Genomic DNA, 18,107 nt, shown 5'->3' with positions numbered 1-18,107 from the left:
TGATAAGAAAGAAAACTCAAGATAATTTGCTATGAAGAAAAGGCTTAAGTTTGGTGTTAAGCCAAAAGCAATTACAGCATAAGTGAGTAACTTTATATGATTAAAAAGTAGGTGACACTGGAAGATGAGGACAGCACATAGACTGGAACCAGATTAGAAAGGGCTCTGTATGAGCCCTTTTTTCCCCCCATAACATAAAAAGAAAACAAGCTGATTATAAGAGGCACTAAACTTTTTCTAAGTCTTGCTTAGATAGGAGTCAAACAAACCAAAAAAAAAAGCTCCTCCCTTTTTTCCCCATATTTTTTCCCATAACATAAAAAGAAAACAAGCTGATTATAAGAGGCACTAAACTTTTTCTAAGTCTTGCTTAGATAGGAGTCAAACAAACCAAAAAAAAAAGCTCCTCCCTTTTTTCCCCATATTTTTTCCCATAACATAAAAAGAAAACAAGCTGATTATAAGAGGCATTAAACTTTTTCTAAGTCTTGCTTAGATAGGAGGCAAACAAACAAAAAAAACTACTCCTTTTTTTTATCCCAAGAGTTGTAAATTAAAAGTAGTACTATCTTCTCTGAAAAGACCTTCCCTGTCCAGTGACAACCCTCTTACTATCTTTCTACCACTTCTCACTAACACACACACACACACACACACACACACACACACAACTAGGATAAACTCTCTCCTGAGCTTCCAAGAAAGTCTATTACAGTTTTTACCAGGAATATTAAAACTATTCATATGTTCATTTCTCCCACTTGACTATAAATGACTCAAGAACAAAAGCTGGGGTTCATTTTTTTGTACCTAGCAAATTGCCTACTAATAGATACTCTAAAAATGTTTCCTGAATGAACAAATTAACTATATGCCTGTTAAAGAAGAAAGAAAAATTAATCTAAGCATCAGTTATATGATATGAACTGGAAATCATAAATTTGAAAATTTATTTCTAAGAATGGCTCATGTTTCTTAAGAAAAGAATATTACACCTTGATTTAATGAATTGGAAACGTGTTTAATATAAAATGTTGATAATCAACGCATCATTTCCACATGAATTTAGGAAAATGAATTTTAAACAATCTTCAAAACATGATAAAGGACAGTGGTACCTTTGAAAAACATACAAACAAAAAGTTAAGAAGTCACAAGAAGATGTATTACACACTTGCTTTCTCAAAATTAGATGTATGAAATAATTAATAGTCTTTTTAAAAAGTCCCCTCCCATACACACACAAGTTGGGAATGAAAACATGTAATTATAACCATCTTTATAAGAAATCTCCAAAAGACAAATATCTTTAACAATATAAAGATGATGACAAGTTTAACAAAAACTCAAAAACACTGAGGATTAACTGACAAATTCAAATACACATGATTTTGAAATAAAGTGTTCCAACTTTTAGCTTTATCTTAAATTGCCTTTGCTTCACTGCTTTATATACAGTTAACAATATAAATCCAAGAGATGCTTAAAACAGAAGATCAAAATAACTCTTAGAAAACATGTTTCTTATCTGAGAAAATACAGTATCATTGTCCCCTCAAAATTTTCCTGATAACATCAAAAGCTTGTGAAGTCTTTAACCATGTAATACCACCATCATCACATGAATTCAAAACTGTTACCTGAACATTTAATAAAAACTTAAGCTCCATGGGGATCATAGATCTCTAAAAACTACAATTTAAAAATATAAAAGCAATTCTAGCAATCTGGCTTTTGCAGATGAATACTCGGTAAAGAGTTATAAAATTATATATTTAGTTCTAACAATTAATAAATAAGATTTTGAGGGTATTTTTAATTAAAGTTATGAGGACACCAATTTTATCTTCTACACTTACAGAAACTGTATACATACATTCTAAGGTATCAGAATAGGATAGAAGTCAATATTGATAAAGCTATACCTCAAATAAACTAATTGAGCTACATATGTAATTTTTATAAATCTGTTTTGGACAGTTAAAATTTTTTTGTTCCAAATTTCATTCTGAATGAATGAACTAAATTCTCAGATCCCCACATACGACATCAAAAGAAAAAGAAAACATATAACAATTTACAGCAGAGTAACGGTTCCATTCAGCAACTGAGAAAAAAAAGCTGCGCTTTGAAAGAGTCAATTTTTATCATCTTCCTAACATTGTGTCTTCTTTTACACTATACAGAAGGGATGCCGTAAATGGCATTTTCTGAAGCCTTAATACTAAATTCTTCTTTAAAAAAATACACAGTATTCATACTGCATGCTTGAGCTGCAAAGAAGAGAATTACAATATAATGTGACTTGCCAAAAAACTTGACAAGCACTGGGGCTGGCACCAGGGAGGACCTAACTCCCCTCAACTCCCAGTTATATGGAAGTACAGATCACATAGTTTTATTATCTACAAAAACATTCCCACATTTACATATGCTATTGCATAATCAGAAACATTTAATCAGAAAAATATCAAATATTTATGAAATTTTAATTTCTATCTAATAAGTTTATCTATACCACCCCCATTTTCCACTGCATCTATGAGATCTCAACAATCTAATAATATATCTTATATATTTTAGATACTGTTCAATGACTTATAAAACTACCACAAGTTATTTTCTTCTCTGTGAGCTGACTAACACAAATGCTGATAAGCGGCTTTCCAGTAATCTTATAGAACATCTGTGTCATGTTTGTACAGATTAACTAGCTACTGCTGCCCTTCTGTTGCTGTAAATGAAGTTTCAAAATGAGCTCTCGAATATCTTCCCGCTTGGTCTTTATTACATGACGAGGAAACCATTTCTCCAAATGAATTGGAAGTTCAAAATTAACAATAGGATCCTAATGAAAGAAAAGAAAGAATGCAATCACTTTAGCAGTACAATTCAAATTTGTTTTTTTTTTTCATTTTACAAGAAATGAGAAATTGCTAGCTTTTTAAAATAACAGCTTTACTGAGATATAATTCATATAATATATAATTCACCTAAACCTATGTATTACCATTCCTCCCCAACTATATGAAAAGTTCTAACTATATACTATAATCCTTATGTGCTAAAAGTGCATTCAGTACTAGTCAAAAATACTCTACTCCTATACCCATTTTCATGAACACCACACCAAAAAATAGGGCTGGCTGCCAGGACAACCAACAACGCAATTAGAGGGCTAGAACTTCCAGTCTCAACCCCCCGGCCTAAAGATAGTGGAGAGGGGCTTCACAAATAATGTTGGTAATGACTGAAGTAATGAGTGGACAGTTTAAAAAGCAAACAGTGACTCCTTGCTTTTAAAATTTCTTCCTTAATACAGCTACTTATAGTATCACTGATGAGCTAGAAAGTTTAACACTCATGCTTATTTTTGTATTTATCTAGCTTATGGTTTTCTGAGCTTCTTGAGTATATGGGTCTTCTATTTTTTTTTTAAGATTTTATTTATTTATTTGAGAGAGAGAATGAGTGCTTGCACAGAAGGAAAGTGAGGGGGAGAGTGAGAGGGAGAAGCAGACCTCCTACTGAGCAAGGAGCCTGTCGCAGGACTCAATCACAGGACCCTGAAATCATGACCTGAGCAGAAGGCAGACGCTTAACTGACTGAGCCACCCAGGTGCCCCGATATATGGGCCTTTTAGTTTTGAAATTTTTTCTTCAAATTTTTGTCTGCCTTTCTCTCTCCCAACCTAATCCTTCTGGAACTCTAATTACATGTAAATTACATTTTTTGACCTGTATCACACTTGTCTTTTATATTCTGATCTCTATGTTCTTTTTTTTCTCTTTGAAATATAGTGGAATTCCTTCCATTGCCCTTTTTTTTTAAAGTTCTAATCCTGTCTTCTGCTGCATCCAAGTCTGCTACTAAACCCAACTAATAAGTTCGTTTTACTTTTTCTTCTAAGTTTTTATTTATATTCCCCTTAGCTAACATACAGTGTAATATTAGTTTCAAGTGCAGGATTTAGTGATTCACCACATATCTACAACACCCAATGCTTATTGCCAGTAAGTTCTTAATTTCAGATATATTATTCTGCATTTTCAGCTCTAGAATATCCACTTGATTTTTTAGTAGATTCCATCTCTATCCATTTTGTTCATCTTTGACTGTTTTCTCTAACATATTATTCAAACCATTTTAAAATTCTTCTCTGTTAAATAACTCCAATATCTGGATTATATGTGGTTTAATTATTTTCTTTCTTGATTAACTGTAATATTTTCTTGCTCACCCAGTAATTTGTGATTATATCCTACTAATTGTGAATAAAAGATTTATTTACATCTTTACATACCTTAAAAAAGCTCTCCACATATTGCAGTAAATATACTCCACAATCACTGCTATTATCTTGTTTAGGAACTTTAGGGCATAGGTCCACCATGTTTGTTTTGCTGAATTCACGATGAGTTTTTCGTTTAACTTCCCATTCTACCTCTAAATACCTTGAATCATCAAAAAGTAGAGTGATTCTAGTAGAAATCCCTTTACTATTACTATTCAACACAAAGATAGAAAAACATTTGCTGCCAGATGTGTTGCCTCAAGTCAAAGTTCCAAATTTAACAGTACAAGTGTTTTAAGGCTTTAAGTGTTACTACTTAAAATTATCTGAGTTTGAGACTAAAATCTAGACTTTTTTCAACAACTCAACTTCATAACTCATATATATAAACTCATTTATATTATGAATTAAACTGATAAATTACCTTAAAACTTTAGCTGGAAGCTATTTCCAGATCCTATAGTAAATTACAAAATTATACATATACACACACACACACTCACGTGCACACACAAGTAATAAAAATATGAAAAAGTTCTTATTTTTTCTAAAATGATATTTTTGATAATCACTAATACCTGCAATGTTCCTTTGTAAAATTACACTTACTGTTCCGTTATGAATGCAAATTCTGAATTTTCTTTCAATATATACCAGTTAATATTTGAGAAATATTAATACTTGAATATTAACATACATGGGGATATATATGATTGATTATATTTGTAGACTTCATCTAAATACGTAGTAAAATATAATTCATGGCATAGTCTTTTCAGTAATTCTTACAGTAACTTCAAAATTATTGAGATTTTAGGTAACAGAATGAGGGTAAAATTGTCATTACTTACTCTCGTAAATTCTGAACTGTGTTTTGTATAGAAGCAGCTTTCAAGGAATCTAGTATGAGAATGCATGGCCTATGAAAAGCAAAAAAAGAAATCAAGGTGTACATATCTGCATATGGAGTAAATTTAAATATGAAAAAACTATTATTACAGCATGTACCTACCTTTTACACATTTTCTTTGGTACTGATGGATTTGTCTCTGTACTCTGAAATAATAGGCATTTTTATGACTTTATAATTAAAACCAATTTGAATAAATTAATATGCAGTTACTCTTTAAAATGTTTGAAATACTCTGAAATTCAAATTTCAAGTAAGAGCTCTTTTCATCATCTAAAGTGAACCAACGTCATTTTTTTCAGAAATTCACTGATTTATGTTCTTACACTGGTGAGAGTATCTTATATATACACTTTTACATGTGGCCTCAAGAAGTTATGGCACTTTAACATGGCCTAAAAACAACCTAGAATTCTAACTACTTCTATTTAGAGTCCCCATCTTAAGCAAAGATAAACAAGTTAATTTAATCTACCCTTATCTACATTTTCTAACTCAACATATGCTGTTGGTGGAGACAAATTTGAGAAACAACAGATCAAACTTCAAGCAGATTTCTTTAATGAAATCTTCTCAGTACCTTTATTATTCTAATGTAACCATGAATCTTTAAGAGAGGACTAAGACATAGGATTTACCCAACTGACCTTATAATCTTTTTATCATAATCTGCATCTTAGAACAAGTGTTCCCAGGAACCTAATTTGGAAGGCTGTTTCTTTCTTCTACTTCTTTTTTTTAAGATTTTATTTATTTATTTGAGGGAGAGAAAGAGACTGTGGGGAGGTGAGGGAAAAAGGAAGGGCTTGATCCCAGCACCCTGGGATTGTGACCAGAACTGAAGGTAGATGCTTAACCAACTGAGCCACCCAGCCACTCCTGGGAAGCCTGTTTCTATAAGCAAGAAGAAACTCCCCAATCATGTCACTGTTACAGCAGAAAAGGAAACTTCCTTTCTTCTGCCCACCCTATACCGGTAAGGGTAAAGAAATAAGCCTATGCCAGGATAGCAAGGCTACTGCTCTCTGTACCTACCAAAAAAAAAAAAAAAAAAAATCACTAGGTGGTTACTTTGGTCAATTAAGACACCAAAAGTAGACCATGCATGCCAGTTTGGAGGACTATAAAAGAAAAGTTAACAAAACACAAAAATGTGGAGCCTAAACAACATATGACTAAACAACCAATGGGACAACAAAGCAATCAAAGGGGAAATCAAAAATATACATGGAGACAAATGAAAATGAAAACAAAACAGTCCAAAAACTTTGGGATGCTACAAAAGCAGTTCTAAGAAGTTAGTTTATAGCAATATAGGCCTACCTCAAATAAACAAAATTTCAAATAAACAATCTTAACTTTACACCTAAAGAAACTAGAAAAGAGCGAGCTAACAAAGACCAAAGCTAGAAGGAAGGAAATAATAAAAATCAGGGTGGAAAGGTGGTGGGTATTAGAGAGGGTACGGATTGCATGGAGCACTGGGTGTCGTGCAAAAACAATGAATACTGTTATGCTGAAAATAAATAAATACATAAATTTAAAAATAAAAAAATAAAAACAAAACAAAACACAAAACAAAATTCTTTCATCCTTTAAATAAAAAAAAAGGAAATTAATTAAATTAAAACTAAAAAGAAAAACAACAGAAAAGATTAATGAAACCAAGAGCTGGGTCTTTGAAAATAGAAATATAATGATAAACCTTTACCCATAATCATCAAGAAAAAAGAAAGACAATTCAAATAAAATCAGAAATGAAAGATGAGACATAACAACACCCAATAAATATGAAGGATTATGAAAACTTACATGCCAATAAATTGGAAAACCTACAAGAAATGAATAAATTCCCAGAAAGACACAATCTTCCGATACTGAATCAGAAAGAAATAGAAAATCTGAACAGACCAATTACTAGTAATGAAACTAAATCAGTAATCAAAAAACAATCAAAAAGTTGATGACCAGATAGATTCATAGATGATTCTACTGGACATTTAAAGAAGAGTTAGGGACACCTGGGTGGCTTGGTCAGTTAAACAATCAACTCTTGGTTTCAGCACAGCTTATGATCTCAGGATCATGAAATCAAGCCCCACATTGGGTTCTGCACTCAGTGTGGAGTCTGCTTATCCTTCTCTTTCTGCTCCTCTCCCTGCTTGCTCTCTTTCTCAAAAATAAATAAATAACTAAAAAAAAAAAATAAAGAAGAGTTAGTATCTACTCTCCTCAAACTATCCCCCAAAAATAGAAGGAAAGCTTCCAAACTCATTCTATGAGGCTAGCATTACTTTGATTCTGAAACCAAAGACACCACAAAAAAAGAAAACTACAAGCCAATATCTCTGATGAATACAGATGCAAAAATCATCAACAAAATACTAACAAACTGAATTTAACACTACATTAAAAAAATCATTCACCTCAATTAAGTGGAATTTATTCCAGGTATGCAAGGATGGTTCAGTATCCACAAATCAACCAAGGTAACACATCCCTCTAACAAATTAAAGGATAAAAACCATACGATCATCTTAATAGATGTGGAAAAAGCACTGGACAAAATTCAACATCCACTCATGGTGAACACTCTTTATGATGAACACTCTCAACAAAGTGGGCTTAGAGGGAACATAGCTCAACAACATCATAAAGTTCATGTATGATGGCCCATAGCTAACATCATACTTAAGGGGAAACGCTAAAAGCTTCTCCTCTAAGACCAGGAACAAAGATGCTCATTCTCACCACTTTTATTCAACACAGTACTGGAAGTCCAACAATCAGACAAGAAGAGAAATAAAAAGCAACCAAACTGGTAAGGTAAAAGTAAAACTGTCACTATGCAGATGACACACTATATACAGAAAAACATTAAGACTATACCAAAAAACTATTAGAATTCATAAATGAAAAGAGTCAAGTTGCAGGATACAAAATTAAAATACAGAAATTGGTGCATTTCTATACATTAATATCAAAATAGCAGAAATAGAAACTAAGAAAACAACTCATTTATTATACCAAAACACACACGCACAAAAATTTAGGAATAAACAACCTCACAGGTGAAAGATCTTTACTCTAAAAATGTAAAATACTCATGAAAGATATTGAAGACAAATAAACAAGTGGAAAGACATAACATGTTCACAGATCTGGAGAATCAACGTTGTTAAAATGTCCATACCACACAAAGTACTCCACAGATTCAATGCAATCCCTATCAAAATACCAATAGTATTTTTCAAAGAACTAGTAAAAAGAATCCTAAAATTTGTATGGAGCCACAAAAGATCCCAAATAATCAAAGCAATCCTGAGAAAGAAGAACAAAGTTGGAGGTATCTTAACCTCAGATTTCAAGCTATACTACAAAGATACAGTGATCAAAACAGTATAGTCCTGCCACAGAAGAGACACATAGATCAATGGAATAGGATAGAGAGCCCAGAAATAAACCCACACCCACATGGTTAATTAATCTATAATAAAGAAGGCAAGAATATACAATGAACAAAAGATAGCCTCTTCAATTAAATGGTGTCAAGAAAACTGGACAGCTATGTGCAAAAGAATGAAACTGGATCACTTTCTTACACCATATACAAAACTCAATTCAAAATTAAAGACCTAAATGTGAGACCTGAAACCATAAACCTACTTCAAGAAAACACAGGCAGTACTCTTGGACATCAGCCTTAGCAACATTTTCCGAGATCTGTCTCCTTAGGCAAGGGAAACCAAAACAAAAAGATACTTTTGGGACTACATCAAAACAAAAAGCTTTTGTACAGCAAAAGAAACCATCAACAAAATGAAAAGGCAACCTAACGAATGTGAGAAGATATTTGCCAAAGACAGATCTGATAAGGGTTAATTTCCAAAATACATAGAGAGCTTATACAATTTAACACACACACTTAAGTCCAATTAAAGATGGGCAAAGGATCTGAATAGACATAAGACCTACAGATGACCAACAAACACAAGAAAAAATTTCTACATCACTAATCATTAGGGAAATGTAAATTAAAAGCACAATGAAATACTACGTTACACCTGCCAGAAGGGACTAAATCAAAAAGACAAAAATAACAAGTGTTGGGGAGAATGTGAAGAAAAAGAAATCCGCATAAACTGTTGGTGAGAATGTAAATTGGTTTTCTACAGCCACTGTGAAAAACAATACAGAGTTTCCTCAAAAAATTAAAAAAAGAAATACCATACGATCCAATAATTCCACCACTTGGTGTTTATCCAAAGAAAGTGAAAACACGTATTTGAAAAGATATGTGCACCATAATGTTTATTGCAGTATTATTTACAATAGCCAAGATACGAAAGCAGTCCAAGTGCCCATCAACAGATGAATGGATAAAGAAGATGTACACACACACACATACATACACACACACAGAGGAGTATTAGAAATAAAAAAGAATGAAAGTCTGTTATTAGCAATGATGTGGAAGGAGCTAGAGGCTATTACACTAAGTGAAATACGTCAGATTGAGAAAGACAAATACCATAAGATTTCACTCATATGTGAAATCTAAAAAAACAAATTAATAAACAAAAAGCAGAATCAAACCTATAAATACAGAGAACATAGAGAAATACAGAGGGGCGGAGCATCAGGGGATGGACAAAATGGGTGAAGGGGGAGTGGGAGAGTCAGGCTTCAGTAATGGAATAAATAATCATAGATATAAAAGTCACAGCATAAGGAATATGATCAGTGACACTGCAATAGCACTGTATAGTGACAGATGGTGGCTATACGCCTGCAGTAAACGTAGCATAACATTTAAAATTGTCAAATCACTATGTTGTACATCTGAAACTAATGTAGTACTGTATGTCAAACTACACCCAAAAAAATAATTTGTAAGTATAGATATATTTTTATATAACATATATAAATATATATTGAATATATATACATTTATATATATTTAGGTTTAGATTACTAATTACACTAGCTTAAAAAATGCTAACATGATGAAGAATAAAAGTACATCTGAAGGTGCGCTTGGGTGGCTCGGATGGTGGGAATCTGCTCTTGGCTCTGGTCATGACCTCCAGGTCCTGGGATCGAGCCCCACATCAAGCTCCCGGCTGGCTCAGTGTGGACCCTAATTCTCCCTCTCCCTCTCTCTGTCTCTCTCAAATGAATAAATTAAAAAAAAAAAAAAACTTAAAAAAAATACTCTGAAAAGGAACCAACCAAAATGAACTAACAAATTACTGAATAAACAAATAAAAAAAGTTAAAATAAGCTACACAAATGCAAGAAGAATGATAACTTCTCTTATTCTGTTTCCTATCCCCATAAAAATATATCAAAGAACCATAAAACAACACATTTATTATGGCCCAACAATATCCATCATATATAATACTACATGTGGAAAACCCAAAGACTCCAAAGACTCCACTCCAAAACTGCTAGAACTTGTACAGGAATTCAGTAAAGTGTCAGGATATAAAATCAGTGCACAGAAATCAGTTGCATTTCTTTACACCAACAACAAAACAGACGAATGAGAAATTAAGGAGTCAATCCCATTTACAATTGCACTCAAAACCGTAAGATACCTAGGAATAAACCTAACCAAAAAGGCAAAGAATCTATACTCAGAAAACTATAAAGTATTCATGAAAGAAATTGAGGAAGACACAAAGAAATGGAAAAATGTTCCATGCTCATGGATTGGAAGAACAAATATTGTGAAATGTCTATGCTACCTAAAGCAATCTACACATTTAATGCAATCCCTATCAAAATACTATCAACTTTTTTCAAAGGAATGGAACAAATAATCCTAAAATTTATATGGAAGCAGAAAAGACTTCAAATAGCCAGAGGAATATTGAAAAAGAAAGCCAGAGTTGGGGGCATCACAATCCAGACTTCAAGCTCTATTACAAAGCTGTCATCATCGAGACAGCATGGTACTGGCACAAAAACAGACACATAGATCAATGGAACAGAATAGAAAACCCAGAAATAGACCCTCAACTCTAGGGTCAACTAATCTTCAACAAAGCAGGAAAGAATGTCCAATGAAAAAAAGACAGTCTCTTCAACAAATAGTGTTGGGGAAATTGAACAGCCACATGCAGAAAAATGAAATTGGACCGCTTCCTTACACCACACATGAAAATAGACTCAAAATGGATGAAAGACCTCAATGTGAGAAAGGAATCCATCAAAATCCTTGAGGAGAACACAGGCAGCAGCCTCTTCGACCTCAGCCATAGCAACTTCTTCTTAGGAACGTCACCAAAGGCAAGGGAAGCAAGGGCAAAAATGAACTATTGGGATTTCATCAAGATCAAAAGCTTTTGCACAGCAAAGGAAACAGTTAACAAAACCAGAAGACAACTGACAGAATGGGAGAAGATATTTGCAAACAATATATCAGATAAAGGGCTAGTATCCAAAATCTATAAAGAGCTTAGCAAACTCAACACCCAAGAACAAATAATCTAATCAAAAATGGGCATAAGACATGAGCAGACATTTCTGCAAAGACATCCAAATGGCCAACAGACACATGAAAAAATGCTCCACATCACTTGGCATCAGGGAAATACAAATCAAAACCACAATGAGATACCACCTCACACCAGTCAGAATGGCTAAAATTAACAAGTCAGGAAATGACAGATGCTGACGAGGATGCAGAGAAAGGGGAACCCTCCTACACTGTTGGTGTGAATGCAAGCTGGTGCAGCCACTCTGCAAAACAGTATATGGATTCCTCAAAAAGTTGAAAATAGAGCTACCCTACGACCCCAGCAATTGCACTACTGGGTATTTACCCTAAAGATACAAACGTAGTCATCCAAAGAGGCACGTGCACCCGAATGTTTATAGCAGCAATGTCCACAATAGCCAAACTATGGAAAGAACCTAGATGTCCATCAACAGATGAATGGATAAAGATGTGGTATATCTATACAATGGAATACTAAGCAGTCATTAATAGAAATGAAATCTTGCCATTTGCAATGACGTGGATGGAACTAGAGGGTACTATGCTTAGTGAAATAAGTCAATCAGAGAAAGAAAACCATCATATGATCTCCCTGATATGAGAAAGTAGAGATGCAACATAGGGGATTTGGGGGGTAGGAAAAGAATAAATGAAACAAGATGCGATCGGGAGGGAGACAAACCATAAAAGATTCTTAATCTCGCAGAACAAACTGAGAGTTGCTGGGGGGCGGGGGGCGGTTGGGAGAGGGTGATGGGGGTATGGACATTGTGGGGGGTATGTACTGTGCTGAGTGCTATGAAGTGTGTAAACTTGGCAATTCACAGACCTGTACCCCTGGGGTTAAAAATATATGTTTATAAAAAAAATTTTTTAATTAAAAAAATCAATATCTATCATAATCCATACCTCACTATGCCCTATTTTATAGATAAAATTATTACATTCAAGGGTTTTCCCTCTTTTATACCTAAAAGAATATACTTACTTGGGAATCTTCTGTGCCCAAAGACAGTGTTGAAGCAGTATGTAGATCATTATCTGGTTAGAAATAATAAAGCAGTTATGAGTGTTTATTTATGTCTAATGCAAAATATTTAGATGTGGTTTGGGTCAGTATTAATGATAATGGCTATTAATAATTCTGCTTACTGTTTAGACTACAGCTATTAAAAACATAATTTTCGGGACGCCTGGGTGGCTCAGTTGGTTGGGCAGCTGCCTTCGGCTCAGGTCATGATCCCAGCGTCCTGGGATCGAGTCCCACATCGGGCTCCTTGCTTAGCGGGGAGCCTGCTTCTCCCTCTGCCTCTGCCTGCACTCGCTCTCTCCCCCTCTCTCTCTCTGATAAATAAATAAAATCTTTAAAAAAAAACAAAACAAAACAAAACATAATTTTCATTTTTTTCTCAAAAAAGTGAGCTTATTTGCATACTTAATTAAGATTTGTGTTGTAACATAAGAAAAATCATGGGAAAAATTTAAGAGACCTGATATTACCTAGTCAATTTACTAGTGTTAACAAGAATTGTTTTCATTTGTTAAGAAAAAAATGCAAGATTTCACCACTAAAAATATTAAAATAAATGAATTTAGTAAAGCTGCAGGACACAAAATTAATATACATAAATTTGTTGCAGTTCTATAAACTAATAACACATAGCAGAATGAGAAATTAAGAAAATAATTCCACTTACATTTGTACCAAAAATAATAAAATACCCAAGAATAAATTTAACCAAGGAGGCAAAAGACCTAAACTGGTCTATGCCTGCAGATCCATAACATGAATTCTTAGTCATGTTAGCAAAATTACAAAAAGTGCTACAATAAAACTTGACATAACAGTATAAATTAAGAATTACATCTGATTATACATGAGGTTGGGCATCTATTTTGAAAATTTCAGATTTCTTATTCTTTCTTCTAATAAATGTCATAATAAAAAACTGTCATGAAGTATCTTTTAACTTTATATTGTTCACTATAATTATTTTGTTGTTGTCATTATTATTAAAAACACTACATTAAGTTTACCACCTGTTGTTTTGTTGTCATGTTGAGACTGCTGAACTTGGGAGTGCTCGGATAATGTTTGTGGAAAATCTTCATATATAGCTTCTTCTAACCATGGAAAGCAAATGACTGCAAGGTACCAGTGAGATCTGTTGAAAAGAAATACAATCTTAATAACACAAAATCCAAACAATGCAAAAGAATGTGCTCAGGACCTACAGCTGAGAAAGTGGGTATGACAATTTTCATACCAATTCTGGAAAAGCCCATTGTAATATTTGACACAATATGGAATACACATTCCAAAAGTAATTCAATAAGCAGAAAGACTACTTAGGGTAAAATCTGAGCTATTTCAAATTTATTTATTTCATCTAATCAGTGCTTCCTACTGAGAAACTGCTTTAATAAATAGACAGACTCACAACATCAACTTTTTTCTATTTGTGCTTGAAGAGCTTGTTCTCTTAAATATTTTAAGATCCATCCCAAAACCTTTTGATCTTTTATGCAGAAAATCTTTTGAGTCCAAGAAAAACTCAATGTCTAAGTCATTATAGTCTTGTGGGTATCTGTCATTTTTTTTCCACTATATTTACAATATAGCCACTGTCAAATCAAAATTTAAGTTAAGTAACTCATAGTTCTAGCCATTTCTTTGGAAAAAATTAAAAATAATACCTGTAACTTACATATCCATAAGAAAAAATATTATTTTTCTGTATGCTCCAATTTTGTTTTTAAATAATCTGAAATACTCACGACTCATTTACAGGCACAAAAATGTAATCTTTGTTAAAGATGTTTATGTGACGAGTCCATGTTCTTACTCTTTTATGTCTTCTCTGTGCCATTCTGAGAATATGAAAGATTTTTACATATAAAAAATTTAAACTTTAAGATACAGATTTCAAGAGTCATTTTCATACACTGAAAAAATGCTAGAGTCAGTTTACTTAACCATCCTCTTTAAGATATGTAATATTTAAAACACATTAAGATATATAATATTCACCCCTTTTCATTAAGTCTAGTTTGTTCTTAATCCTAATCACATTTATAAATAATAATATAAAAAGAATAAAAGCAATTTATAAAATGTTTTATAGATTTCAAAAGTAGTTCGGCAACTAAAAATAGCTATACTTATTTATTCAATTTAGCTTCATGTGGACATGATAAGAATCTTAAGAGACTCATCTAAATGTTTTATATGTGATGAGGGAGGTATCAAAACTTAATGGAAGAGGAGGAATGAGGCATATATTCTTAGATTTTTTTAAAGACGACATTCATCTACTTCCATTTCATATATAAGGAAATTATAAGATAATGAGTTAAACATAGCCACCATTCATCCATCTTCCATTTTATTTCTGCAATAAATATTAGTTTTCTATGAGCAATTAATAAAAATCACCCACACTACCTTTATGGAATTTATAAAGTAATGAGGGCAGAAAACAACTACAACAAATAACTGAAGTATAAATGTCATAAGGATTATAAAGAAATTACGTTACAGCATTTAGAAAAGCCATCTAGAAAAGAATCAGGACAGAGAAATACTTATCTTTTCTTTATCAGGAAAACTAAGGAAGGATGATATCAAACCAAGTTTGAATATCAAAAAAAGTTTCAGGAAAGGGGTGGTATTTAACAGTGATATAAAAGAGATGGTATGTGACTTCTGGCTCAGTCCTTTCAAGAACCTCTTTTTTATGCACCGAATGAAACAAATCATTAAGTTCTTCTTTATTTATTTTTTTAAAGTTCCAAGTAATATAGGAATCAGACTTCTCTGACCCATCCCTATTCATCTGAATATCTAACCAAACTCAGAGGGATAAATATTAGGAAGGAGATGGAATCTAGAATGCGCTGAAAACAAGCGGCAGAAATTAGATACAATGTAGTTAACTTTATAAAATAATCAGAAGTCCTATGTTTACAGCATTTTCTTATTTCAGAATGACCCAACCATTCCAGTGATTATAAACAATTATTTTCAACTAGTGCATAGCCTATTAATCTGTTTTTCCATTTGAAAATCTTAAAGATGGGGCACCTGGGTGGCTCAGTCAGTTAAGCATCTGACTTTGGGTCAGGTCATGATCTCAGGGTTCTAGGACTGAGCCCAGCTTCATGTCCAGCTCCTCACTCAGCAGGCAGTCAGTCTGCTTGTCCCTCTGTCCCTCCCTCTGCTCGTGCTCTTTCTCTTTAATAAATGAATAAATTCTTTAAAAATAAAGAAAATCTTAAAGATAGAAAAATGGTTTTCTTTTTTTGTTATATTGGTGTTGGTTTCCTGACTATGCTAACCTTATTTGATTGGTAACTTATGAGACACTGCATGGGGCAAGGAGAACAGGACAGAATATGAGGAACATAACATAATCACTTATTCTCAGTTCCTAACTCTTTGGAAAATGAATATGTTCAATTAAATGTCTAACACTTCTCTTCCCATTCAGTAAGATACATTATTATTCTCTTGAGATCCTACTATGTACCAAGCACTGAGCAAAAGGCACTGAGGAAAGGGTAGAAAATAAGACAGATGTAGTTCATGACCTCATGAAATTTAATTTTAGGACAAGCAAACAAATGATTAGAGATCATGTTATGAAACAAAAAAGTGCTGGGAGAAAATAGGAAAGAGCTTCGCATATTTGAAAATTTAAAGGAAGCAGGTTTAGCTGCATGAAGTAGGATAAGTGAGTGGAAAGAATATCACGAGATGTGTATAAGAGATGGACAGAAGCCAGATCTGTCAGCATCTCATAATCCATAGTAATGAGTTTGTGAATCATTTAGTCTGAGATTTCCTAACACTAGTAGTATGAGCATCTTATCAGGGATTTATTTACCATTAAGGTTTATATCCCTTTGGGGGAAAAGGAAGAGCAAGATGGCAGAAGAGTAGGAGACCTAAATTTCATCTGGTCCCAGGAATTCAGCTACATAGTTGTCAAACCATTCTGAACACTTACAAATTCAATAGGAAACTGAAGAGAAGAATAATTCTATGGACAGAAAAGCTACTACTTTCTGAAAGGTAGGACATGTGGAGAAGTGAACCCGAGGTGATATACCAGAAGACAGGCCACTGAGGGAGGGGCCAGCTCCCAGCAAGCGGCAGAGCAGTGGAGCACAAAATCAAAACTTTTAGAAGTCTGCTCCACTGACGGACATCGCTCCAGAGGCTAAGCAGGCGGTGGGGCCCTCGCTAGGACAGTGTGGCCTCAGGACACAGGACCCTTGGGGTTACAGTAAGACCAGGGGTGCCTGAGTGCCGCAAGCTCCCAGGTAAGCAGGAAAGCCAGCTGCAAAGACAGAGCCAAGGAGTGGGCTCTCAGCTTGGGATTCCCACTAACCGTGATCTGAGGCATAGTGGTACCACTGCTCTTGGAGCAGGGAACCCAAAAGTGGCAGATCTGGGGAGACCCCACCCTTCCTCTCCCAGGAGGAGTGGCATGGATTCACACTGCAGTAATCTGCTGGGTTGGGAGACTCCAAACGAGGCCGTGTGCCACATACAGAAATGCCCGGTAACAGGCTGGGTGAGCTCACAGTGCAGCCAGAGATCAGGGAGACAGGAGTGATTGACTGCTTTTCTCTGAGGGTGCACTGAGAAGTAGGACCCCGAGCTCTCAGCAACTCCGGGTGGGAGACTGGGAAGCCGCCATCTTCATTCTCATCCTCCAAAGCTGTATGGAAAGTGTTCAGAGAAGAAAAACTACCAAGAGCAAAACAGAACAGACCACTTAGCCTGACCTGACTAGGGCAGTACTACTCCACCTCAGTAATCAAAATTACTGATCAATGAGAACAGCAAAACACCAGTGCTAGAAGAACGGAGCACATTAAATTCATGGCTGTTTCCCCATGTTTACTTCGTCTTCTGAAGTTAAATTTTTAAAAATTTTCATTATTTTTTTCTTCCTCTATTTTTTGTTAATTGTTCCTATTTCCTATTTTAAATTATTTTATAAATACCTTTTTTAAAAATCTTTTAAAATTTTCATTGTTATAGTCATATTCTATCCCTTCATTCTATTTAACCTTATTTTTTGTATGCATATAGGTTTTTCTTTCTTTAAAATTTTGGGATAGAGTTTCTTCTTAAAGACCAAAATAGACCCTAAATCTAGCTTACAGCTTTGTTCTAGTCTCCAGTCTGATCACATTCTATCTTTTTTTTTTTCAACCAACTTCTTACTTACCAATTCCTTTTTAAAAATATTTTATAATATTTCAAGGAGGAGACAAGATGGCGGAAAAGTAGCAGGCTGCGACTACTTCAGATAGCAGAAGATCAGCTAGATAGCTTATCTAAAGATTGCAAACACCTACAAATCCAACGGCAGACTGAAGA

The 18,107-nt window shown here is 34.0% G+C and overlaps 1 protein-coding gene across 6 annotated transcripts in view; it reads right to left on the bottom strand.

Moving 5' to 3' along the window:
- Window positions 1-1,000: 1,000 nt before the first annotated feature.
- The window catches only part of SENP7 (SUMO specific peptidase 7), a 164,055-nt gene continuing 146,948 nt past the window's right edge, over window positions 1,001-18,107 (bottom strand). For all 6 annotated transcript variants that reach the window (XM_032350414.1, XM_032350443.1, XM_032350454.1 and 3 more), the window contains 7 exons: window positions 14,492-14,584; window positions 13,754-13,878; window positions 12,702-12,754; window positions 5,308-5,351; window positions 5,147-5,215; window positions 4,305-4,455; window positions 1,001-2,848 (listed from right to left, as the gene is read on the bottom strand). In XM_032350414.1, coding sequence (XP_032206305.1) covers window positions 2,711-2,848; window positions 4,305-4,455; window positions 5,147-5,215; window positions 5,308-5,351; window positions 12,702-12,754; window positions 13,754-13,878; window positions 14,492-14,584 — 673 coding nt within the window. In that variant the 3' untranslated portion in view covers window positions 1,001-2,710. The remainder of the gene's footprint in view (window positions 2,849-4,304; window positions 4,456-5,146; window positions 5,216-5,307; window positions 5,352-12,701; window positions 12,755-13,753; window positions 13,879-14,491; window positions 14,585-18,107) is intronic.

Source organism: Mustela erminea, chromosome 1 (genome assembly GCF_009829155.1).
Source record: "Mustela erminea isolate mMusErm1 chromosome 1, mMusErm1.Pri, whole genome shotgun sequence".
NCBI classification, from domain to species: Eukaryota; Metazoa; Chordata; class Mammalia; order Carnivora; family Mustelidae; genus Mustela; species Mustela erminea.
Note: the sequence above shows the minus strand (reverse complement) of the source record. Positions and strands in the feature narration are given on the sequence as shown.